Raw genomic sequence first — 26170 nt, forward strand, 5'->3', positions numbered from 1 at the left:
CCTCTCTGCAATTACTGAGTTTACATGCTACAACTAGAGAGTCCATGTGCCACAAGAAAAGACCCTGCATGACCCAATGAAGATCCTGCGTGCTGAAATTAAGACCTGACGCAGCCAAATGTGTGTGTGTATATAAATCATAGTGCCTACATCCTGAACTACGTATTCCTTTATCATTATCTTCCCAGAAATCCTTAGAATGTAAGAGGATTCAAAGTGCTGACACTGCATTTTTCTTAACTTTGATGCAAAATATCTGCCAAGTGACAAAAACTTTCTCTGAGTAGACTTACAGTTTCTAATCACCAAAGCATACCGACTGATGGAAAAGCCATCACGTTAGAAAATGAGATGGTCAGTCTTTATGGGGCACCCTCAGCATAGGCAGGCCCTCACTAGGTAATTAACATAGTTACAAATTATGCTACATTTTCCAAAACTTTTGGAGATTTCAGCCAATATGACACATACTTTTTCATCTCTCATTTCAACACTGTGATACAAATAAATCAAATTTAAGCACTTCTGCCCACTTAGAATAACTGTCTTTCACACACTAAGTGAAGTCAGACAGAGAAAAACAAATATCATCTGATGTCGTTTATATGCAGAATCTAAAAAAAAAAAGATACAAATGCACTTATTTATAAAACAGAAACAGACTCACAGAACAAACTTATGGTTATCAGAAGGGAAGGCTGCAGGGGAGGGATAGACTGGGGAGTCTGGAATTGACATATACACTGCTTATTTAAAACAGGTAACTAATAAGGGCTATTGTATAACATAGGGAACAGTTGCTCTGTAATAACCTAAATGGGAAAAGAATTTGAAAAAAAATAGATATATGTATAACTGAATCACTTTGCTGTACACCTTAAACTAACACAACATTGTTAGTCAACTATGTTTCAATATAAAATACATTTTTAGAGAAGTAAACAAAGAATAATTGTCCTTAAGGTTTAGGACTCCACATAATTAGTTGCTCTGAAACATAATAGAGTCATTTCTAAATGTTGTCTTGACTCAGATTTGAGTCCCTAGTCAGAGGCCCATCAGTTTTCCTTCATGAGCAGTTGATTAGACTCATACTCACGACCACTTCCCCTACTGGGCTCTCACACTTTGGGCTGCTGTACACCTGCCTTAGCTGCCCCAGGGCCCAGTATCAGATGACCAAGGACAGTCCCTATGCTTCAGAGCCCACTTCAATCACTCAAATTAGCCAGTCCTAAAACTGCTTCCACGATGGCTCGCTGGGTAAAGAATCCGCCTGCAATGCAGGAGTCACAGGAGATGCAAGTTCTATTTCTGGGTCAGGAAGATCCCCTGGAGGAGGAAATGGCAACCCCCTCTAGTATTCTTGCCTGAAAAATCCCAAGGACAGAGGAGCTTGGCAGGCTACAGTCCATGGGGTTAGAGAGTCAGACATGACTGAGTGACTAAGCACACTGGAGCACAGACCTGCTTACCCTGCCTCACTCCGTCCAGCAGAAATCACAATACAGGTTCTTGCCCACTGATCCCCACCGACGCCCTCTGCCCTGTGACTGACCCTGTGCTTCCTCTGAGTGGACCTGTGTTCACCCCAGGGAACTGAGTATAAGAAACTGTAAAACTTATTTCAGGGTCTGCCTCTCAGACGGTAAAGCGTCTGCCCACAATGCAGAAGACCCGGATTCGATTCCTGGGTCAGGAAGATCCCCTGGAGAAGGAAATGGCAATCCACTCCAGCACTCTTGCCTGGAAAATCCCATGGACGGAGGAGCCTGATAGGCTACAGTCCATGGGGTCGCAAAGAGTCGAACACGACTGAGCGACTTCACTTTCACTTTCTTTCTCTTGAGTCTACTCTCACTATTATCTCACTCAAGGTAACAGATTAAAACAAACAGGTATATAACATATTTCTTTTAGTTAAGAAATAATACTAACTGCTAATGTTTATTAATTAGAAATAATATGTTGTGTAAGTGCAACATTGGTTCTAACGGTCCTCACAGTAATTCCTGGTAACAACTCTGATTAATTTACTTTGCAGCTACAGTCCATTTCAGCTTCTAGGATCTGTAACTGACCACAGACACATGTAAACTGCATAAGACAAAAGTTATCTAAAGCCTAGTTTTCACCAATGTATGTCCATTACTATGCTACACGAGGCAGGATAGTTTTAAAGAGTATATGTGTGGATCCAATAAAGGCACATTAGGCTGTTCAGATTAATCCATCCATTAAAATCTCCACAACACTTTAAAAGCATCAATGAGACAAAATACAGCAAAAACCCCCAAGACACTTTTTGAATGAAACTTTGTAATGGAAAATAAGTAGACTATGGGGGCACCAATGCTTCTGGACGGCATATTCATAATACTTGACACATTTAGGATCTGATTCTATTCCCACTCAGAGAAAGGGGTGCTTTATAGAGATCCTTTCTAACACTGATCTGGGACCCTAAGGGGTATCACTTCGGGATAAAGGTGAACCATATCTGAATCCACACCCCTGCCCTCTAAGACACAGGACTACAAAGAAGCTATGTGGGGCATTAGCAAAACAGGAAGAGAAAAGGAAAAAGAAACACTCCCGAGAAATTGTGGCCACAGACTGGCCACCTTACAGATTGAACTCAAAGCACCAACACCTAGGGCAGGTCAGAAACCTTCCTCTTGGCTGACGTGCTCAGAACTAGTAGAGCTCTCAGGAACCCAGAAGTAGAGACAAAGACTCTCTATGAAAGCCACGTCACAAAAATTTTCCAGGGCAATTATTAATAAGCAGACAGAGAAACCAGACAACATGCACAGAAACCAGCAGAAACAGGCCTGTCTGGTGACGATACTAGAGTTATCAGATGCAGACTCTCACATTATATTCACCAAAAAGAAAAGCATGACAAACCTGAAAATATCAGCAAGGGACAGGAGGCTTTAAGAATGTAAAACTGTGGACTTGAAATAGAGCTCAACAGAAATCCTAGACATAAAAAATACCTTAGGATAAAAACTCAACGGGCATATACAGCAGCAGATTGAACATAAAAAAGAGACCTTATGAAAGAGAAGATAGATTTCAAGCTACTGTCAAAATACAGCACAGTGAAAGAAAAACATGGAAATAAAGAAGGTAAGAATGTAATATAAAAGTCTAAGATGTCTTACAACAGAGTCCCTGAAGGATGGGGGGAGAGAATTGATGAACAAAGGCAGGATCTGTTTCAAAATCAACCTTATTGAGGTATAATTATGGAAAATAAAATGCTGCCACCTTGAGTGTAGAGCTTGGGGAGGTTTGACAAATACATACACCCACATAACTATAATCACAGTTAAGAGAGAATATGTCTATCACCCCAACATGTTCCCTCATAACCCTTTGCAGTCACTACCCACCAAACCCAGCTCGAGGAACCCACTAAGCTGTTTTGTCATCATAGATCAGAATTATCTTTTCTAGAATCTCATATAAATGAAATCGTACAGTATGCATTTTCTTTGTTTTTTGCTTCATCTCAGTTTTGAGATTCATCGATGTTTGCTGCATGTATCAGTAGTTTGTTTCTTTCTATTGCTGAATGTTTATCCATGTATCTGTGGATGGACATTTGGGTTGCTTCCCATTTTTGGCTATTATAAATAAAGCAACTACAGATATTTGTTCATGAGTTTTTTTGTGTGAATATGTATTTTCACTTCTCTTTGGTAAACACCTATGAGTAAAACTGCACAGTCATATGGCAAGCACACATTTAAGTTTGGAGTAAGCTGCCAAATTGTTATTGTTGTTGCTGAGTTGTAACACTTTAAAAAAAAAATAATGGGAATCCAAGTCCTTAGTGGAATATACTAATTGCAAATCTTTTCACATAGTCTTGTTTCCATTTTCTTAATGGTGGCTTTTCAAGAGTAGAGCTTTTTTTTTTTTAATATAAATTTATTTAATTGGAGATTAATTACTTTACAATATCACATTGGTTTAAGAGTAGAACTTTTTAATTTGATACAGTCTAGTTTATCAATTTTTTTCTTTTATGATTTGCTGTTCTTGTGTCCTATGCAGAAAAATTTTTGCTTACTGCAGATTTTCTTCTAGAAGTTTTTACTGTTTTCCTTTTATATTTAGAACATGATTCACTTCAAGCTATGTTTATGTGTGGCATGATGTAATGGTATGGTAGGTAGCCTCTACAATGGCCCCTAATTTCCCTGCCCCGTGGTATTCACACCCTCACACTCAAGGGACTGTATCAACAACTTGCTTCTAATTAATGGAAAAAGAATTTAAGTGATGGGATGTCACTTTTAAGATTAGGTTAAAAAAGACCAGGACTTTTTAATTCTGTTTTTCCCCTACCTCCTTCTCTCTGTATGACTCTCTCTTGCTCTTTCTCTCCCCACCCTTCCTCTGAGGGAGGTAGGCTGTCATGTTCTGAGTTGATCTATGAAAAGGACTACAAGGCAAGGAACTAATGTGTCTTGACAATAGCAGTGAAGTCCTGAAGCCTGCCAGCTATAGAGAGCGCTTGGGAGTAAATCCTCCCCTGGTGGAGCCTTGAGACAGTTACAGCTTAGGCTAACACCTTGATGGCAGTTCCATGAGAGATCCTGAGTCAGAGGCATTCTGAGTCAGACCTGTCTGCATTCCTGACCCACAGAAGCTGAGAAAATAAATGTCTGTTGCTCTCAGCAATTAAGTTTTACAGTAAGCTGTTAAGCAAGAGTAGATAACTGATATAAAAGCTTTTAATAAAATTTAGAAAAATTTTGGCCTTTATTTCTTAAAATACCTCTGCTTCTACCCCACTTCCACCCATCTTTGTACTGCTTGATGTTGTCTTTCAAGTCACTGAGGTTCTGTGTTCATTCTCTTTTTCTCCCTATGCTACCATTTTTGGATAGTTTTTTTTTTTTCCTTCCTTCCATCTTTAAGGTCTCCAGTCTTTTCTTCTGCAGTAATAATTTGCTGTTAATCCCATCTAGTAAATTTTAAAACTTCTGATATTATAATTCTCATTCCCAAGATGCCATTTGGTTCCTTTTCTTATAAATTTCATTTCTCTCCTGGTCATCTTTATGTGTTACATCACTAAAGATATTTATAATTGCTGACTTAAAGTTCTTGTCTACTGATTACATCACCTCTGTCATTTCTGGGTGGGTTTCTATGCACTGATTTTTCTTGGTTTTGAATACTAGTTTTGCTTATCTAGTATTAAAACTGTTGAATTTGTCTGGCAGGCAGTTAAATTACTTGAGGACAGTTTGATTATTTTGAGGCTTGGTTTTAAGTCCTGTCAAGGTGAATTTAGGATATCTTGACTGGAATAGTGATTCTGGAATTTTTACTGCATGCCCTGTGTGTTCAACAAGAATTCTCCATGCTAGTAGTTGGATGTAACCATAATATTTTCCAGCCCTCAGTAAGTGCTTCATGTTTTCCAGCTGATAGCTCCCCAGTCATTGTTTGCCTGGCCTCCTGAAGGATTTTCACTCTAATGCATAGTGACTCAGATTTTTAGAAAAACATTCAAGAGGACCACTATGCAGATTTCTGGAACTCTTTGTCTGTGTAACTCTCATCTTTTCTGGTTCTCTGCTAAACTTCAGTTAGTTCAGGTATCAAACTCTGATCTCTATTCTCCTCAACTGAGAGGGATCACTCACTGGGAGGTGGCTGGAATCTCCCTTTTGTGGACTATGGTTCTCAAACTGCTTGCAGGCAGAAATCCAAGGTGATTAGGGATTTCACTTTGTTTTCTTGTCTCTGATGGATCAGAGAATCAACTGTTCGAAACATTTTGTCTAGTTTAATAGTTGTTTCTGGTGGGAAGTTAAGTCTGGCACAAGTTTCTCAATTATGGCAGGAGGTAAAGATTGCCAGAGGACATATTTAGAGAGTTGACATCTGGCATTTTCTAGAATCAAAACCAAGCCACACTTTCATAAAGCACAAATTACAGTAACATGAAACCTTTATTATACATGTCACAATGAAATGATAGAAAAACAAAGAGAATATTTGAAGCCACAGGAAAAGAGATTACTTTCAAAGGACTGTGAGCAGATTACTTCTCAACAGAAGTTAAGAGAGGCCAGAGATTAACAGATTGTTGTTTTTGATTTTCTGGAAGAAAACAACAGTCAACTTAGAATTCTATACCCAGCAAAAATATCATTCAAATATGAACATAAGGTAAATATGCAGATTTTATTTTCTGGGCTCCAAAATCACTGCAGATGGTGACTGCAGCCATGAAATTAAAAAATGCTTACTTCTTGGAAGGAAAGTTACAACCAACTTAGACAGCATATTAAAAAGCAGAGACATTACTTTGCCAACAAAGGTCTGTCTAGTCAAGGCTATGGTTTTTCCAGTAGTCATGTATGGATGTGAGAGCTGGACTATAAAGCAAGCTAAGTGCCCAAGCATTGATGCTTTTGAACTGTGGTGTTGGAGAAGACTCTTGAGAGTCCCTTGGACTGCAAGGAGATGCAATCAGTCTCATCCTAAAGGAGATCAATCCTGAGTGTTCACTGGAAGGACTGATGTTGAAGCTGAAACTCCAATACTTTGGCCACCTCATGTGAAGAGCTGACTCATTTGAAAAGACCCTGATGCTGGGCAAGACTGAAGGCAGGAGGAGAAGGGGACAACAGAGGATGAGATGGTTGGATGGCATCACTGACTCAATGGACATGAGTTTGGATAAACTCTGGGAGTTGGTAATGGACAGGGAAGCCCAGCATGCTGTGGTCCACGGGGTCGCAAAGATTCGGACACGATTGAGTGACTGAAATGAAGGTAAATATATTTTACAGACAAAAGAAGTTGAAATTTTATCGCTAGCATATCTTCACTAAAGGAACTTATGAATGATCTAATTTAGACACTAGGAGGCCTTACAAATAGCTGTGAAAAGAAGAGAAGTGAAAAGCAAAGGAGAAAAGGAAAGATATACCCATTTGAATGCAGCGTTCCAAAGAATAGCAAGGAGAGATAAGAAAGCCTTCCTCAGCGATCAATACAAAGAAATAGAAGAAAACAATAGAATGGGAAAGACTAGAGATCTCTTCAAGAAAATTAGAGCTACCAAGGGAACATATCATGCAAAGATGGGTTCGATAAAGGACAGAAATGGTAGGGACCTAACAGAAGCAGAAGATATTAAGAAGAGGTGGTAAGAAAACACATAAGTACCATACAAAAAAGATCTTCATGATCCAGATAATCATGATGGTGAGATCATTCACCTAGAGCCAGATATCCTGGAATGTGAAGTCAAGCAGGCCTTAGAAAGCATAACTACGAACAAAGCTAGTGGAGGTGATGGAATTCCAGTTGAGCTATTTCAAATCCTGAAAGATGATGCTGTGAAAGTGCTGCACTCAATATGCCAGCACATTTGGAAAACTCAGCAGTGGCCACAGGACAGGAAAAGGTCAGTTTTCATTCCAATCCCAAAGAAAGGCAATGCCAAAGAATGCTCAAACTACTGCACAATTGTACTCATCTCACAGGCTAGTAAAGTAATGCTCAAAATTCTCCAAACCAGGCTTCAGCAATACGTGAACTGTGAACTTCCAGATGTTCAAGCTGGTTTTAGAAAAGGCAGAGGAACCAGAGATCAAATTGCCAACATCTGCTGGATCACTGAAAAAGGAAGAGAGTGCCAGAAAAACATGTTTTTCTGCTTTATTGACTATGCCAAGCCTTTGACTGTGTGGATCACAATAAGTTGTGGAAAATTTTGAAAGAGATGGGAATACCAGACCACCTGACCTGCCTCTTGAGAAACCTATATGCAGGTGAGGAAGCAACAATTAGAACTGGACATGGAACAACAGACTGGTTCCAAATAGGAAAAGGAGTACGTCAAGGCTGTATATTGTCACCCTGCTTATTTAACTTATATACAGAGTACATCATGAGAAACGCTGGGTTGGAGGAAGCACAAGCCAGAATCAAGACTATTGGGAGAAATATCAATAACCTCAGCTATGCAGATGACACCACCCTGATGGCAGAAAGTGAAGAACTAAAGAGCCTCTTGATGAAAAGTAAAAGAGGACAGTGAAAAAGTTGGGTTAAAACTCAACATTCAGATAACTAAAATCATGGCATCTGGTCCCATCACTTCACGGCAAATAGATGGGGAAACAGTGGAAACAGTGGCTGACTTTATTGTTCTGGGCTCCAAAATCACTGCAGATGGTGATTGCAGCCATGAAATTAAAAGATGCTTACTCCTTGGAAGGAACGTTATGACCAACCTAGATAGCACATTAAAAAGCAGAGACACCATGTTGTCAACAAAAGTCCGTCTAGTCAAGGCTATGGTTTTTCCAGTGGTCATGTATGGATGTGAGAGTTGGACTATAAAGAAAGCTGAGTGCCAAAGAATTGATGCTTTTGAACTGTGGTGTTGGAGAAGACTCTTGAGAGTCCCTTGGACTGCAAGGAGATCCAACCAGTCCATCCTAAAGACGATTAGTCCTGGGTATTCATTGGAAGGAATGATGTTGAAGATGAAACTCCAATACTTTGGACACCTGATGTGAAGAGCTGACTCATTTGAAAAGACCCTGATGCTGGGAAAGATTGAGGGCTGAAGGAGAAGCGGACGACAGAGGATGAAATGGTTAGATGGCATCACCGACTCAGTGGACATGAGTTTGGGTGAAGTCTGGGATTTGGTGATGGACAGGGAGGCCTGGCGTGCTGTGGTTCATGGGGTCGCAAAGAGCTGGACACGACTGAGCGTCTGAACTGAACTGAGACACTAGGAAACTAGTTCCAGCTAGAATGCTTGAGATAGAAGAAGAAATTCAGAATAAAGAAAGTGGTAAATATATGGGCTAATATAAATGAACTGTAATTACACAAAACAATTAGTAAGGTGAAACAAAAACATTACAAAGCAGACTTTAAAGTCTGGTGACAATATAATTTCCAAATCTTAGGGGGAGAAGTGGAATGATGGGGAAAAAACACGAAGTCAATAAAGAGTACAAGAAAGGAAACAGAAAGAAAGCAATGATAGAAGTATGGAAGTGGAAGTGTTAGCCACTCAGTCTTGTCTGACTCTTTGTGACCCCATGGACTGCAGCCCACCAGGCTCCTCTGTCCATGGAATTTTCCAGGCAAGAGTACTGGAGTGGGTTGTCAGAAAGATTCCCTTCTCCAGGGGATCTTCCTGATCCAGGGATGGAATCCAGGTCTCCCGCCTTTCAGGCAGATTCTTAACCATCTGAGCTACTAAAACAATGAAAACAAATCCCAGTATAGTTTAGATTACACTGGATATAAATGAACTAAATGATCTAAAGAAGAACAACATATTGTTTCTAAGAGACGTATTTATGGAAAACAGAAGTAATTAACAATAAAATAAGAAAAATATCCCCATTTATTCAGGAATTTTAAAATGTACTTATAAATAACATGGACTGAAAGAAGAAAAGATAAAAATTTTAAAATATTTAAAACTGAGTAATTGTGAAAATACTACATACATCAAAACATATGCTAAAGCTATGTCAGTATCTAGTGGAAATTTTATAACATTTAAGAATAGATGCATTAGGAAAAAATGAAAACCTGTGAGACATGCTTCTATTCCAAGAAGTTAGAAAAGGAACTACAACGTGAAAGTCTTATTTTGTCTGATTTAAGTACAGCTACCACTGCTCTCTTTCAGTTTCCACTTTGAGCCTGTGTCCTTAAAGTTGTAGTGAGTCTCTTATAGGCAGTATATAAATGGGTCTTGTCTTTAGTTCACTCAGCCGCTCTATATTTTTGAATGAAGCCCTCAATCCACTTATATTTGGAGTAATTACTGATATGTAAAAATCTACCAATGCCTTCTCATTGACTGTCTTCTGGCTGTTCTGCATTTCTCGTGCTCCTTTTTTCCTCTCTCTCTGCCTTCCTTTGTGAATTGGCGTTTTTTGTGACAAGTCTCCTCTTTGTCTTTTGCAAATCTAGTACAGATTTTTGCTTTGTGGTTACCACAAGGCTTACTCAAAACATCTTACAGATAGAACAGTCTATTTTATGCTGAATACAAAAACTTTGCTTGAATACAAAAACTCTGCCTTTTTTCTCCCCTGCCTCTTCAGTAATCTACCTCTTTTTATATTGTGTATTCATTAACAACTGTATTCATTATGGTAGTTATAGTTATTTCTAATACTCTGGTCCTTAACCTTTATACTATAATTATCAACACACCATTTTACAGTATTAGAGTTTTCGGAACTTGATTATTTACCTTTATCACTGTATTGTAAATTTTCATATTACTAATTAATATTTTTTAAATTCCAGCTTGACGAACTCCATTCAGCATTTCTTGTAAGGCACGTCTAGTGATCATGAATTTCCTCAGTTTTTGTTTATCTGGGAAATTTCTGAGGGGATAACTGCTAGATAGAGTGTTCCTGGTTGGCATTTTTTCCCCCTCCCCTCTCAGCACTTTGAACACATCATCCTATTCTCTAATTTCAACATTCTCTAACATCATACACAAAAACAAACTCAAAATGGGTCAAGAACTAAGTAAGGCCAGATACTATAATACTCTTAGAGGAAAACATAAGTAGAATACACTTTGACATAAACTGAAGCAAGATCTTTTTGGATCCACCTCCCAGAGTAATGAAAATACAGACAAAAATAAACAAAGGGGACCTAATTAAACTCAAAAGCTTCTGCACAGCAAAGGAAACTATAAACATAAAGGAAAAGACAACACAAAGAATGGAAGAAAATATTTGCAGATGAAGCAACAAGGGATTAATCTCCAAAATGTATAAAACAGCTTATGAAGCACACACACAAAAAACCCCAAACCAAAACAAAAAAAACCAAAAATCCAGAGACAGAAGACCTCAATAGACATTTCTCCAAAGAAGACATACAGATGGCCAAGAGACACATGAAAAGATGCTCAAATTACTAATTACTAGAGAAATGCTAATCACAATTACAATGAGATACTACCTTCTACCAGTCAGAATGGCCATCATCAAAAAATCTACAAATAAATGCTGGAGAGGGTATGGAAAAAAGAGAACCCTTCTACGTTGTTGCTGGGAATGTAAAGTGGGTATAGCCACTGTGCAGAACAGTTACGGAGGTTCCTTAAAAAACTAAAAATACAGCTATCATATGATCTAGCAATCCCACTCCTAAGCATGTATCTGGGGAAAACCATAATTTGAAAAGATACATGCACTCCAACATTCACTGCAGCACTATTTACAACAGCCAAGAAATGGAGGCAACCTAAATGTCCATCAACAGAGGAACAGATAAAGAAGATGTGTACATATATACACAGTGGAATATTATTCAGCCATGCTACCGCTAAGTCGCTTCAGTTGTCTCCGACTCTGTGCGACCCCATAGATGGCAGCCCACCAGGCTACCCTGTCCCTGGGATTCTCCAGGCAAGAACACTGGAGTGGGTTGCTATTTCCTTCTCCAATGCATGAAAGGGAAAAGTCAAAGTGAAGTTGCTTAGTCATGTCCATAAAAAGAATGAAATGATGCCATCTGCAGCAGTGTGGATACTTCTAGAGACAGCCATGCTGAGTGAACTCAGATAGAGAAAGACAAATATGATATCTCTTACATGTGAAATCTCAACAAATGGTATAAATGAACTTATTTACAAAACAGAAATAGAGTCACAGATGTAGAAAACAAATTTATGGTTACTGAGGGGGAAAGAACAAGGAGGAGGGATAAATTGGGAGATTGGGATTAACATATATGCACTACTATATATATATATACACACACACACATATATAAAAAATAGATAACTAATAAGGACCCACTCTATAGCACAAGGGACTCTATTCAATATTCTATAATGACATGGGAAAAGCATGTAAAAAAGAATAGCTGTATGTATACATATAACTGATTCAGTTTACTGTAAATCAGAAACTAATACAATACTGTAAACTAACTATATTGTAATAACAATAAAAAATACATGATAACTGGGGTAAAATTACTTTTCAAAAAATCAAGTGGTATTCCTGAAGTCATGGTTTGTAAAGGGCATTAACAATCTTTCTACCCCAGACTATAAGCAACAGACAGGGCTGTACTAAAACTAGTTTGACAGACTCAAGGGAGTTAAATGCAACATTCTATGTCTTTCCTTTTGGCAAGTGCTTTGATCCATACCTCAGGAAATACAAACTAAAACAAAACACATTCACTATCAATAATCTACTGGGAGTGATTAGTTGGTGTTCACAAGTTACCTATACAATATAGCAGAATCCAAGGATTCAAGAAAAGTATTTTATGGGTTAAGAGTATGACAGAGATGATTACAATCATAAATATTTTTCAGTAAAACATATTAATAGGCATTACAAAGGAAATAAATGTTTCTGTGTATCTATATACGTGTGTGCATATATAGAAACACATGTATCAAAAATAGCCTATCATTTCATGTCAGATTTTGCCACAAAAGTGTAGGAAGATAACTTAGGAAAAAACTGTTTTCAGTTTTTTTAAATTTAGAATTGCAGATGATGAACTGTAGACTTGTATGAATTTTTTTAAAGTCCAGAGCTTCCTCATGTATGACATAGGGAGTGTGATGGTTAATTTTATGTGTCAAATTGGCTGGGCCATGGTGTCAAGATGTTTGGTCAAACATTATTCTGGATGTTTCAATGATAGTATTTTTGGATAAGATTTACATTTAAGTCACTGAACTTTGAGTAAAGCAGAACGCCTCTCATAATGTGGGTGGGCCTTATATAATCAGTTGATGGCCTGAATAGAACAAAAAGCTGACTTCCTCCAAGCAACAGGGTACTCTGCAACAGAGGACTTTTGGACTCAAACAGTAACACTGGCTTTCAGATTTCCAGCATGAATGCCTTTGGACTTGAAAAGGAACAGCTTGACTATCCAGCCTGCTAGTCTTCTCAATCAGAGTTTGGACTTGCCAGGCCTGTACAATCACTTGAACCAATTCATTAAAATAAACCTTTACACACACAGACACACACACACACATTCTCTCTCTCACATACACCTTATTGGTTCTGTTTCTCTGAAGAACCCTAATACAGGGAGCATAATAGCATTTACTTCATAAAGCTTTTGTGATGATTAAAGGAGTATGTAGAGTGGCAAACAGTGTATATTCAACATATAGTTACCATCATAAATATGTGTGCGGAGAAGGCAATGGCACCCCACTCCAGTACTCTTGCCTGGAAAATCCCATGGGCAGAGGAGCCTGGTAGGCTGCAGTCCATGGGGTCGGTAAGAGTCGGACAAGACTGAGTGACTTCACTTTCACTTTTCACTTTCATGCATTGGAGAAGGAAATGGTACCCCACTCCAGTGTTCTTGCCTGGAGAATCCCAGGGACGGGGGAGCCTGGCGGGCTGCCGTCTATGGGGTTGCACAGAGTCGGACACGACTGAAGCGACTTAGCAGCAGCAGAAATATGTGTGTGGCTTCCCAAGTGGTGCTGGTGGTGAAGAACCTGCCTGTCAATGCAGGAGATATAAGAGACATGGCTTCAATCCCTGGGTTGGGAAGATTCTCTGAAGGAGGAAATGGTAACCCACTCCAATATTCTTGCCTAGAAAATCCCACGGGCAGAGGAACCTGGCAAGCTACAGTCCATGGGGTCACAAAGAGACAGGACTTAAGTGACTTAGCATGCACATCATAATCTTTAGACTGATGTTAAACCTCATTTATTTTATATGGTTTTGTTCTTCCTTACATAAGCATTGTGAACTGAACAACATCAAGAATTACACTATGACAAGCACATGGTGGTGTCTTTGGACTGCACCGACTTAGTTAACCTGCAATTATGTTTCCCAGGATTCCTTTCCCTACCTGGTCCTGGGCTGGTGTTGACCATAAGAGAAGTTTGTGCAGTAGCTGTGAAGGCTGGCAGGATACCTGGCCCTCTGGCAGCTCCTGCACAGCTGCTGATATGTTAGGTCACTATAATGGTGTGGGGCACCACCTGAACCTTCAGCAATTCCATTTTCTGCCTCTTGTTAGACCTCCTCTTTTGGCCTCTTGGACCATGTACAGATCCATGGTGAAGGGCAGCAGCCTCTCCTGCAGGTCATCCACAAAGTGGTTTGAGGTGGAAGTGATGAGAGACAGGTTGAAAACAGGGTTTCAGTTTGTCCTTGTGAGCTGTTTCATCTGCATTCAGCTGTCCTTCACAACTGCTGGTTCAGAGACCCACAGTGACTTCAGGTTTAGCATCAGATGCAGAGACAAGTGCATTTAATTGAATTATCTACCAGTGCCACTGCATAAGGTCTAATTCCTACAATAAATCCCATATTCTATTACTATTCAGTACTGTCCGGAGTAGTTCTGTTTCCTTGAATAAACCCTGATGCATAGAGAAATTGGTACCAGAAGTAGTTCCAGAAGAATATAACCTTATGAATGGGTACTCTAACTGGTTGTGAATTACCTAGAATTGTTCTATGCTCTGCTTAAATTTAAAGGTCAGTGGTAAAGGGGACCATGATAATCCATGGTAAAAGAGTTAAATTATTACCTGTATAATCAAGTGCCTGTATACTGTAACATTTTGAGTGACTAAATAATGACAGGGAATGAAGAAAATAATGCAGCTTCCAGGTATAATGGAAAGCTCTGAAAATAAAAATAAAGGGCTCAGAGTTTTAAATTCTGAGTTCAAAGTCTAGGTTAGGGGGCCAGAAGCTGCTGTTATTACCCTAAAAGAAACCCTTATCTCCAGCAGTTGCAAAGCTGAATTTTCTGAAAATCAAATCCAAAGTCTAATCCCAGGAATGGCTGAATACCACCACAGGCTGAATGCATAACCTCGCAGGGTCTTTTTTCCCCTCCAAGTTGAAATGGGGACATGTGAACAGACAGACTCCAATGAAGCTGGAGCCTTGAAGCCCTAAATTCTGCAAGGCTTTCTCTGAGAGTAGAAGCAGTTCTTCTTCTCTATTTGGGAAGGTAAGTCTCCTTTGCCTGAAGAATATGTAAAGGACTCACCTAAGGAGGTTGCCTTGCAACGAATAGGTAACTTCTTTCAGGAATTACCGTGCCATCATCCATTGCTTCTACATCTATGGCCAGATTGAAGTCTACTTAGCTCTAGGAAATGAGGTAGAAGACGAGACCTCTGAGGTGGCAGAAAGCACCATGATAATTACATGATTTTGCCAATTTTACATAGAAATCAGAGAGTATGTGTGACTAGATCCTAAGGGTGCTAGATTACAGCAAAAAAAAAACAAAAACAACAACACTGGATGAGGCCATGTTTACCAATATGGGCTCACAAAGCAGATATTCTACATCCAATGAATTAGCTCAAGTATTTTGGTTTGCTTGGTTGGTTGAACAAAATCTGGATTCAAAGGTGACCTATATGGAATACTGAAATGTAAAAAACTCGTTGTGCAGCACGGAGCAGACTTTCTCAAGCATGGCACTACTAACACCATTGGCTGGAAAATTCTTTGCTGTGTGGGGCTGTGCGGAGCACTGCAGGATGGTTACCAGCACCCCCAGCCCCTATACACTAGCTATCAATAGTGTCCCTTAATGTGTCTGAATATTTTCAAGAGAAATGTTCCCAGGAAGAGAGGAGGACACACTCATCCCCATGTGAGAATCTGGTGTTGAGAAAGTTATCAGAGGTCAGGGAGACTGCCTCCTTCAGGAGGGTCTAGAGGACACTGCCTTCACCAGGACTATGAGAAATACAGTCAGGAGGGGTGCCTCATTATCCCTGAAGAGGTCTGTAGTGGCTATTCTCTGGGGGACAGAAATGACAGTGGGAACTGCTACCATGGATCTGGACTACCTGAATTTAATGAAAATGATACAATTCTCAACAGCAAGGGCAATGTAGTGGCCTTAAATCTCCAAAGCAAATGCAGTCATCATTACAACAGCAGTAGAGTTCAAATAGTAACCCGCAGAATCTGATTTGCAGAGATCTTTGGGGCTTGATAATTTTATCACTGTCATCCTAGAATTGAAATAGATGGGCAGTCTACTCAAGTCTTGTTTGATCTGCAGAAGAAAAGCTCCAGATCTTATGAATAGCAGTGTTTAATCACTATAAGACAGTGTCATGGCTCTTTAACCCGAAGAATTGATGCTTTTGAGCTGTGGTGTTACAGAAGACTCTTGAGAGTCCCTTGGACTGCAAGGAGATCCAACCAGTCCATTCTGAAGGAGATCAGCCCTGGGATTTCTTTGGAAGGAATGATGCTAAAGCTGAAACTCCAGTACTTTGGCCACCTCATGTGAAGAGTTGACTCATTGGAAAAGACTCTGATGCTGGGAGGGATTGAGGGCAGGAGGAGAAGGGGATGACAGAGGATGAGATGGCTGGATGGCATCACTGATTCGATGGACGTGAGTCTGGGTGAACTCCAGGAGTTGGTGATGGACAGGGAGGTCTGGCATGCTGCGATTCATGGGGTCGCAAAGAGTCGGATACGACTGAGCTACTGAACTGAACTGAAACTTGAATCTGTTCAGATTCAGAGCCCCTTGAGTGGAGGAAGAAGTTGCAGGTTCCTTTAAAGGAACCTTTTATACATTCATATATACTTCCTCCTAGCTTTTCCCTAAAAAGGACCTGTGAAGAGTAGGCAGGGTAACCATGCAACGGGGAAGGGAAATTCAGACACTTTAACGATTACTGGAAACGACAAATTCCTAGAGATTCTAAATACCACTGTGGTCCATCAAGCAGAGGAGAAGTAATTGCAGGTGGGTCATCAAAGGACTTTCGGCTTGAGCTGTCTCAGCGGGCCCAGGGTGTCCATAATCCTACCTTGTGGTTGTTTCCTGATTCTGAGATACATAATTGGGAGACATATTAAGCAACTAACTGGCAAAATCCATACACTGGTTCCCTAACCAGTGAAGTGAGGGCTGTTATGATAGGAAAAGGCCAAGTAGCATTTGATGAAGTCCAGTGAATAGAGGAAAAGTAGAATAAATGCTGGATTTTAACTTCATCTTTCCAGAAAAAGCTGTTTCTATAATATCTTCCAAAGGTGACCAAAGAATTTTTTCTTTAATATCATTCTGAAGTCACAGACTTTTAATATATTTGGTATGTTAACATTTACTGCAGATATTTTCTTTGATGAACTATCAAACTGTCACCATATAGGCCAGTGGGAGCTTCCTCAAGTTGGCTACTGGGTCCTTTTGATTTGATCCCAATAATCTTGGTATTGTCCATGCCTTTCGCTACCACAAAGTGTTTCCTAGGCTCATCCTGTACTTTCCTATCTGAGATCTGTAATCAGTCATTTCTCTAAGGAGTCCTGGTTTCTTTTAGGATACCTCACCTGCATCTGAATACTGGCCACTGTATCTAGGTCCTTTCACCAGTCAAAGCTAGTAAATACCCTGACAAGGGCAGAATAGTACACACACTGTACACTATGCTTTTTTTTTCGTTTTCACTTAATATTTTGGATACTGCTCCATGTGTAAGTATTTTGGCTGAGATTACACTATATCTCTATATCGTCAGGGCAGGGGGTATTAACAAATGTATAATATTAAGGATTCTGACCAATTAATATGATATCTCTATTTACTTAGACCTTTATTTTTAATATCCTAGTTTTCACGAGAAAGTCTTACACATTCTTTGTTAAATTTATTCACAGACATTTGATATATTTTGATACAACATAAATTATACTATTTTTAAAGTTTTATTTTGAAATGTTTGTTGCTGGGATGTGGAAACACAATTGGTCTGTGAATTATTTTGGATTTTCTACACATACAATCATTATGTCTGTGAAGAATGACTGTTTTCTTCTTTTCCAGTCTGTATACCTTTTATTTCTTTTTCTGGACATAGTGCACTGATTAGGACTTCTGGTACAAATACTAACAGAAGTGGTAATAGTGGTCTTGGTCATCTTTCCAGTCTTCAAAGAAAAGCTATTAAGATTTATGTTTTGATATTCAGAATAATGTTTGATTTAGAAGAGATACCTTTATAAAATTAAGTAAATTCTATTTCTAGTTTGCTGAGACATATTAAAAATCAAAAATGGATACATATTAAATTTTCTCAAATACTTTTTCTATCTCTATTGAGATAACCTTATGATTCTTCTCTTTTAATAAGTAATGTGGTAAATTACATCAATTTGTTTTCTAATGCTTTAATAATTTTGCATTCCTTGGATAAAGTCAAACTGGTAATAATTTTTTGTTATTTAATGCAAATAGATGCTTTTTATAATTCATGTAACGTTTTTAGCCATGAGAGGACAGGTCCAAATGTCCTAGCTCACCAATAAACACAAGCAAAATTTTCCCTTTCTTTCAAACTAATTCTAAATACATTTTCCTTCCAGCATTTCACTAAAACTGTTCTTATTTTTATTATCAATAATAAAAGCACCACAGGGTACCAAACCGAAAGGTTCATTCTCAGTTCTATCTTACTCAACCAGTCACTAGCATTTTATAAAACACTATGGTTGGTGGTGGGGGCAGGGGGGTTGGCCAAGCTAGCAGAGTAAAGACTCCAAGCTCGCTTCCTCTCAAAAGTAATAACTATCTGCAGAACAGCCATCAGTGAAAAAGCCCAAAACCTACCAGAAAAGATATAAACTAAAGACATAGTGAAGGAGCCACAGTGAGATGGGTAGGAGGGATGGACTCCTGATATAATCAAGTCCTATACTCTCTGGTGGGCAACCCACAAACTGGAGGATAATTATATGCAGAGTGAGAGTTCTGAGCCCCATGTTGGGTTCCCCAGCCTGGAGGTTCTGTACTGTGAACACAAACCCCTGGAGATCTGGCTTTGAAGGCTAGTGGGGCTTAATTTCAGGAGCCCCATAGGACTGAGGGAAATAGACTTCACTCTTAAAGGGCACACACAAAATCCTACATGCACCAGGACCCAGGGCAAAAGCAGTAATTTGATTGAAGCCTGGGCCAGACTTACCTTGTTGGAGAGTCTCTGGGAGAAGTGGGGATGCCTGTGACTCTTCCTGTGGACATAGACACTGGTGGTAGCCATACTTAGGAGCTATCTATTGTATAGCTACTGATGCTTGTGGCTGCCATCTTGAAATCTTCCCTCTGGTTCATTAGTGTCAGGACTTGACACCACCCAACAGCCTGTAGGCCCCAGAATTGGGATGCTTCAGGCCAAAAAATTAACTGAGTGGGGTTACAGACCACTCATCAGTAGACAGGCTGCTTGCTGCTGCTGCTAAGTCGCTTCAGTTGTGTCTGACTCTTTGCGACCCCATGAACTGCAGCACACCAGGCCTCCCTGTCCATCACCAACTCCCTGCCTCTAAATATGGCCCTGCTCAAAGGACCAAGACTCCGCTCCACCCACCACTGAGCAGGCAATAGCCCTGCCATCCAGGAAGCCTGCACAAGCCTCCAGACCAGCCTTACCCACCAGAAGGTAGACACCAGAGGCAAGAAAACCATGATCCAGCAGCCTGCATATCCAGTCCACTAACAGTAGGCCAACACAAGCTTTGGAACACAGCAATCCCCCATAAGCAACTGTGTCAAGAACCTGCCCCCGCTCATCAGCAATCTGACATCAGCTCTGGGATCCGTGGGCCCTACAGCCAGATTCCAGGAAGCGGTTCTGCTCGCCACTAGTATGGCATTAACCCCAGACCTAGAATCACAAAGCAGAGGGCAGGCAACAGCTCAGAGTCTTATAAATGCTGACTCTGCCCACCAGAGAGCCAGCACTAGCCTGAGGCCCCTGAGGGTTCCACAACAAGCTGCTTCATAAGTGGGTCTCACTAACTAGTTCACAGGAGCATCCATATAAGATACGGCCTGGCAACCAATCAGGCTACAGGACAACAAGCCCACCAGACTGCCACACAGTCAGCCCGCCACAACAGAAGGACCCACGCAGCCCTCTTGGGGTACCCCTAGAACCTACAGTTTGAGTGATGAGAGGGGAGTGTACTGCTGGGATGCATAGGATGTTTCCTACAGAAGGCCGCTTCTCTAAAGTTGAGAAGTGTGACTAATCTACCACATACGTAAAGATACAAATAGCAACTTAAGCAAAATGAGGAGGCAGAGGAATATACTCCAGATGAAGGAAGAGATAAAATCCTAGATGAAGAAATAAGTGTAGACAGACAATATACCAGGAAAGGGTTCAGAGTAATGACTGTAAAGATGATCAAAGAACTCGGGAAAAGAATACATACAGAGAGTGAGAAGTTAGTAGTTTCTGTTATAAAGAGAAAACATAAAAGACCAACTAAACAGAGATGAAGACTACAAATGAAATGAAAAATACACTAGAAGTAAACAACAGGAGACTGAATGATACAGAGGAATGCATCAGTGAGCTGGAAGACAGAACAAGGGAAGTCACTGCCACTGTACAGATAAAGAAAAAAAATAAAAAGAAATGAGGATAGTGTCAGAGACCTCTGGGACAACGTCAAGCATTGTCAAGCATACATTGACAACGTCAAGCAGAGCATTAGCATTTCAGAGAGAAAGGGTCGGAGAAAATATCTGAAGTCATAATAACTCAAAACTTCCTAAGCCTAGGAAAAGAAACAGTCCAGGAAGTGCAGAGAGTTCCAAAGAGGAACCATACTAAGACACATGATAATTAAAATGACAAAAATTAAAGATAAAGAGAGAATATTAAAAGCAGCAAGGGAAAACCAATAAATACCATACAAAGGAATGCCCATAAAGTTATCAGCTTATTTTCCAGCAGAAATTCGGCAGGCCAGAAAGGAGTGGCACAATATATGTAAATTGATGAAAAGAAAAAAACAAAAATCCTACAACCAAGAATCTTCTACCCAGCATGGTTCTCCTTCAGATTTGACAGAGAAATTAAAAGTTCTATAGATAAACAAAAGATAAACTTGAGCACCAGCAAAACAGCTTTCCAACAAATGTTAAATGAAGTTATCTAAGAGACAAAGAAAGGCCACAACTAAAAACAAGAAAATTACTGAATGGAAAAGCTCACTAGTAAAGGCAAACACACAGTAAAGGGAGGAAATCATCCACACAAAAAGCTAGTAGGGAGGTTCAAAGGCCAAAGTAGTAAAATCATCTGTATCCACAATAAGCAGTTAAGGGACACGCAAAACAATCAGATGTAAAATATGAAATAAAAAATAGTAATCATGGAGGGAAGAGAGTACAGATGCAGGTATTTACAATGCATCTGAAATTAGAGATCAGCAATGTAAAACAATGTTAAGATCATGGCATTTGGTCTCATCACTTCATGGGAAATAAATGGGGAAACAGGGGAAACAGTGAGAGACTCTATTTGTTTGGGGGGCTTCAAAATCACTGCAGATGATGACTGCAACCATAAAATTAAAAGACGCTTGATCCTTGGAAGGAAAGTTATGACCAACCTAGACATCATATATTAAAAAGCAGAGACATTACTTTGCCAACAAAGGTCAGTCTAGTCAAGGCTATAGTTTTTCCAGCAGTCATGCATGGATGTGAGAGTTGGACTATAAAGAAAGCTGAGCACTGAAGAATTGATGCTTTTGAACTGTGGTGTTGGAGAATACTCTTGAGAGTCCCTTGGACTGCAAGGAGATCCAATCAGTCCATCCTAAAAGAGATCAATCCTGAATGTTCATTGGAAGGACTGACGTTGAAGCTGAAACTCCAATATTTTGGCCACCTGATGCGAATAACTGACTCATTTGAAAAGACCCTGATGTTGGGAAAGATTGAAGGCGGGAGGAGAAGGGGACGACAGAGGATGAGATGGCTGGATGGCATCACTGACTCGATGCACGTGAGTCTGAGTGAACTCCGGGAGTTGGTGATGGACAGGGAGGCCTGGCGTGCGCAGTCCCTGGGGTCGCAAAGAGTCAGACACCACTAAGCGACTGAACTGAACTGAATGTAAAAAAACAATTAAAACTGCTTTGTATCTAAAGCAATATGATTTACAAAAACCTTGTGGTAACCACAAAACAAAAATCTGTAACAGACATACACACATAAAAAAGAAAAAGGAATCCAAACACTAAAGATAGTCATAAGTCACAAAGAAGAGAACAAAAGAAAGGAAAAATCTCCAAAAACAAGCCCCAAACAATTAACAAAATGGCAGTAAGTACATCTCAATAATTATCTTAATTTTGAATTGTCTAAATGCTCCAACCAAAAGACATAGACTGGCTGACTGTATACAAAAACAAGACCCATACACATGCTGCCTACAAGAGACTTCAGATCTAGAGACACACACAAAGCTAAAGTGAGGAAATGGAAACAGGTATTCCATACAAATGGAAATCAAGAGACGGCCAGAGTAGCAATACTTAGATAAAACAGACTGTAAGATTAAGGCTGCTGGAAGAGACAAAGGAGGACAACACATAATAATCAAGGGATAAATTCAAGAAAAAGATATAACAAATACAAATGTATATGCACCCCATATATGAGCACCTAAATATATAAGGTAAATATTAATGGACATAATAGGAGAAACTGACAGGAAATAATAATAGTCAGGGACTTTAACATCCCACTTACATCAATGGACAGATCATCCAGACATACAGTTAGTAAGGAAATCCTTGCCTTAAATGACACATTAGATCAAATGAACTTAATTTACATACAGAGAGAATATTCTACCTGAAAGCAACAAAATACACATTCTTTTCAAGTGCAAATGGAACATTCTCCAGGACAGATAACATGCTAGGCCAGAAAACAAGCCTTGATAAATTTAAGAAAACTGAGATCATATCAAGTATCTTTTTCAATCACAAATCTATGCAACTAGAAATCAACTACAGGAAAAAACTATAAAACTACAAACGTGGAGGCCAAACTATAGCTACAAAATCATCAATAGAGCACTAAATCAGAGAGGAAATTTTAAAAATTCCTAGAGACAAATGAAAATGAAAACACAACAATTCAAAACTTATGGGACACAGTAAAACCAGGTCTAAGAAGGAAGTTTATAGTGATACCTGCTTATCTGACATTTTCCCAAAAAGGACACACAGATGGCCAATAGGCATATGAAAAGATGTCCAATATCACTATCATCAGGGAAATGCAAATCAAAACCACAATAAGATATCACTACACACCTGTCAGAATGGCTAACATCAAAAGGAACACAAATAACAAGTGCTGGCAAAAATGTGGTGGAAATGGAATGCTAGTACACTGCTGGTGAGAATGTAAACTGATGCACTCACTGTCGATAACAGTATGGAGGGGGAGAAAAAAACAGTATGGAGGTTTCTCAAAAACTAAAAATAGAAGTACCAATTCCACCCTTGGGTATTCATCTGAAAGAAAAAAAAAACCCCACTAATTCGAAAAGATACATGCACTCCAAAGTTCACAGCAGCAATATTTACAATTGCCAAAAAATGGAAGCAACTTAAGTGTCCATCAATAGATGAATGGATAAAGAAGACATGAAATATATACACAGTAGAATACTACTTGGCCAAGAAAAGAAACTAGTGAACATAACAAAAAGAAACTGGCTTGCAGCTACAGAAAACAAACTGTGGTTATTGGTGGGGAGAGAGAAGTGGGGAGGGTTAGTATAGGGGTGGTGGATTCGGATGTACAAACTACTAGGTATAAAATAAGCAAAAGCATATATTGTGCAACACAGGGAATATACTCAATATTTTACAGTAACTATAAATTAAAATGTTGTGAATCACTATATTGTACACCTAGAACATATAATATTGTACAGCAACTACACTTCAATAAAAAGAAATAAACTGGCAAAAAAAAAAAAAAACAAAGCAAACTTTAATGGTTAGGACCATACTGACTATATCCAAGCTGACTAAATTTGAAACCAGGATCTTTTACTTTGTTAGCTATCTGACCTTGAACAAGTTCCTTTATGTCACTCAGACTCCGTTTATCCATCTGTAAAAAGTAAATATCATCTATTTTTATGTCATTGTTTTTGAGTTTTTTTTTTTTTTTTTTTTACTATTCTTTCTCCTGTTTGTCCCAGAATTTTTTCTCAGGCTCAGCTAAATTTTCATTTCTCCAAACTAAATTTTAGAACTTAGTCCTCAGTTGCCTAATTTCCCTATCCAGACTTATTTTCTATACCTTCTAATTCCATGACTTTAAAAATTATGTGTATGTTAATCACTCCTAAATTTATAGCTCTTGTTGCAATATCTTCCCTGAACTCCAAACTTGTGAACCTAACAAGGTGATATTCTTTTTTTTTTTTTTTTATTCTGACTTAAAGATCTTTTAGGTAGCTCATACTTAACATGGCCCAAAGCAAACTTTAAAAAAATGATTTCCAGTCCTTCGAAACTTAATCCAAGTTACCATCATTTTGTACTTGGATTGTCACAGTACTGATTCATCTTCTCTCTTCTTCTACCCTTGACCCTCTCCAGGCTATTCATCATAGAGCAGTCAAAGTGACCTGTTGAACATTTAAGCCCAATCATATTATTTTGTTAAAAGCCCTTCATAGCTTCCCATTTCATTCATCATAAAAGTTCACGTTCTTCCTGGGCAAACGTCAGCAAACTTTTTCTTAAAGGGCCAAAGAACAAATATTAGGCTTTGCAGGCCAAATAGATTCTCTTGCAACTATGGAACATTACTATGCTATATCTATACATGAATAGTATTAAGATTCTAAACTGCCATGCCCAACAAAAATCATTGTATTTCCTGGGATATGCATACAATTTATAAAACAAACAATGTTAGTTTGATCTATAATTGTCAACATTTTTCATAGTAATTTAATATTTGCTGTAAAAAATATAAGGTACAGACTTACATATTTTTATAAAAAGATTATGGCAAGGACATTAAACTAAAGGTTAAATAATTTTTCTGTACAATGTACCAAAGAATTAATAGTGGACTTACTTTAGATTATTGATTCTGATTTCTGCACTTTCAGTGAGTTTCTTTGTTTCTTCTTTCCACCTATTGGCTGCTTTCTGTGTAGTAGCTAAGAGATGCCTCAGTTCAACAGTGGAATTTCGATTACTGTCTTCCATTTCTCTTAATTGAACTTCAAACGCATGTTCCTTTATTGAAAATTCATGCTCCATTGTACTGATCTAAGGAATAAAATGAAAATAGTATTTTCTTTTTCTTTTCTGTTATTCTAGGAGACATAGTGATCACTGATAAATACAATCATTTATTGTGTGGTCTGTGGCATAGAAATGTTTGGATGAGGAATCTATATAAAAATTAATTTTACAATTTGTCTCCATCATAGATGAAGACTTATCCTATGTTATAGTACAAATTTAATGAAAGCAGAATTAAGATGGAGAAATATCAATAACCTAAGATATGCAGCTGACACCACCCTTATGGCAGAAAGTGAAGAGGAACTAAAAAGCCTCTTGATGAAAGTGAAAGAGGAGAGTGAAAAAGTTGGCTTAAAGCTCAACATTCAGAAAACGAAGATCATGGCATCTGGCCCCATCACTTCATGGGAAATAGATGGGGAAACAGTGGAAACAGTGTCAGACTTTATTTTTTTGGGCTCCAAAATCACTACAGATGGTGACTGCAGCCATGAAATTAAAAGACATTTACTCCTTGGAAGGAAAGTTATGACCAACCTAGATGGCATATTCAAAAGCAGACGTTACTTTGCCAACAAAGGTCTGGCTAGTCAAGGCTATGGTTTTTCCAGTGGTCATGTATGGATGTGAGAGTTGGACTGTGAAGAAGGCTGAGCGCCGAAGAATTGATGCTTTTGAACTGTGGTGTTGGAGAAGACTCTTGAGAGTCCCTTGGACTGCAAGGAGATCCAACCAGTCCATTCTGAAGGAGATCAGCCCTGGGATTTTTTGGAAGGAATGATGCTGAAGCTGAAACTCCAGTACTTTGGCCACTTCATGTGAAGAGTTGACTCATTGGAAAAGACTCTGATGCTGGGAGGGATTGGGGGCAGGAGGAGAAGGGGACGACAGAGGATGAGATGGCTGGATGGCATCACTGACTCGATGGACGTGAGTCTGAGTGAACTCCGGGAGTTGGTGATGGGACAGGGAGGCCTAGCGTGCTGCGATTCATGGGGTCGCAAAGAGCTGGACACGACTGA

The 26170-nt window shown here is 39.2% G+C and overlaps 1 protein-coding gene across 1 annotated transcript in view; it reads right to left on the reverse strand.

Annotated features, from left to right (window-relative positions):
• SCLT1 (sodium channel and clathrin linker 1) overlaps positions 1-26170 on the reverse strand; it is a 226177-nt gene that overhangs the window by 34362 nt on the left and 165645 nt on the right. The window contains exon 18 of the mRNA XM_027567331.1: positions 24973-25169. Coding sequence (XP_027423132.1) covers positions 24973-25169 — 197 coding nt within the window. The remainder of the gene's footprint in view (positions 1-24972; positions 25170-26170) is intronic.

This window comes from Bos indicus x Bos taurus, chromosome 17, assembly GCF_003369695.1.
Source record: "Bos indicus x Bos taurus breed Angus x Brahman F1 hybrid chromosome 17, Bos_hybrid_MaternalHap_v2.0, whole genome shotgun sequence".
In the NCBI taxonomy this organism is placed as follows: Eukaryota; Metazoa; Chordata; class Mammalia; order Artiodactyla; family Bovidae; genus Bos; species Bos indicus x Bos taurus.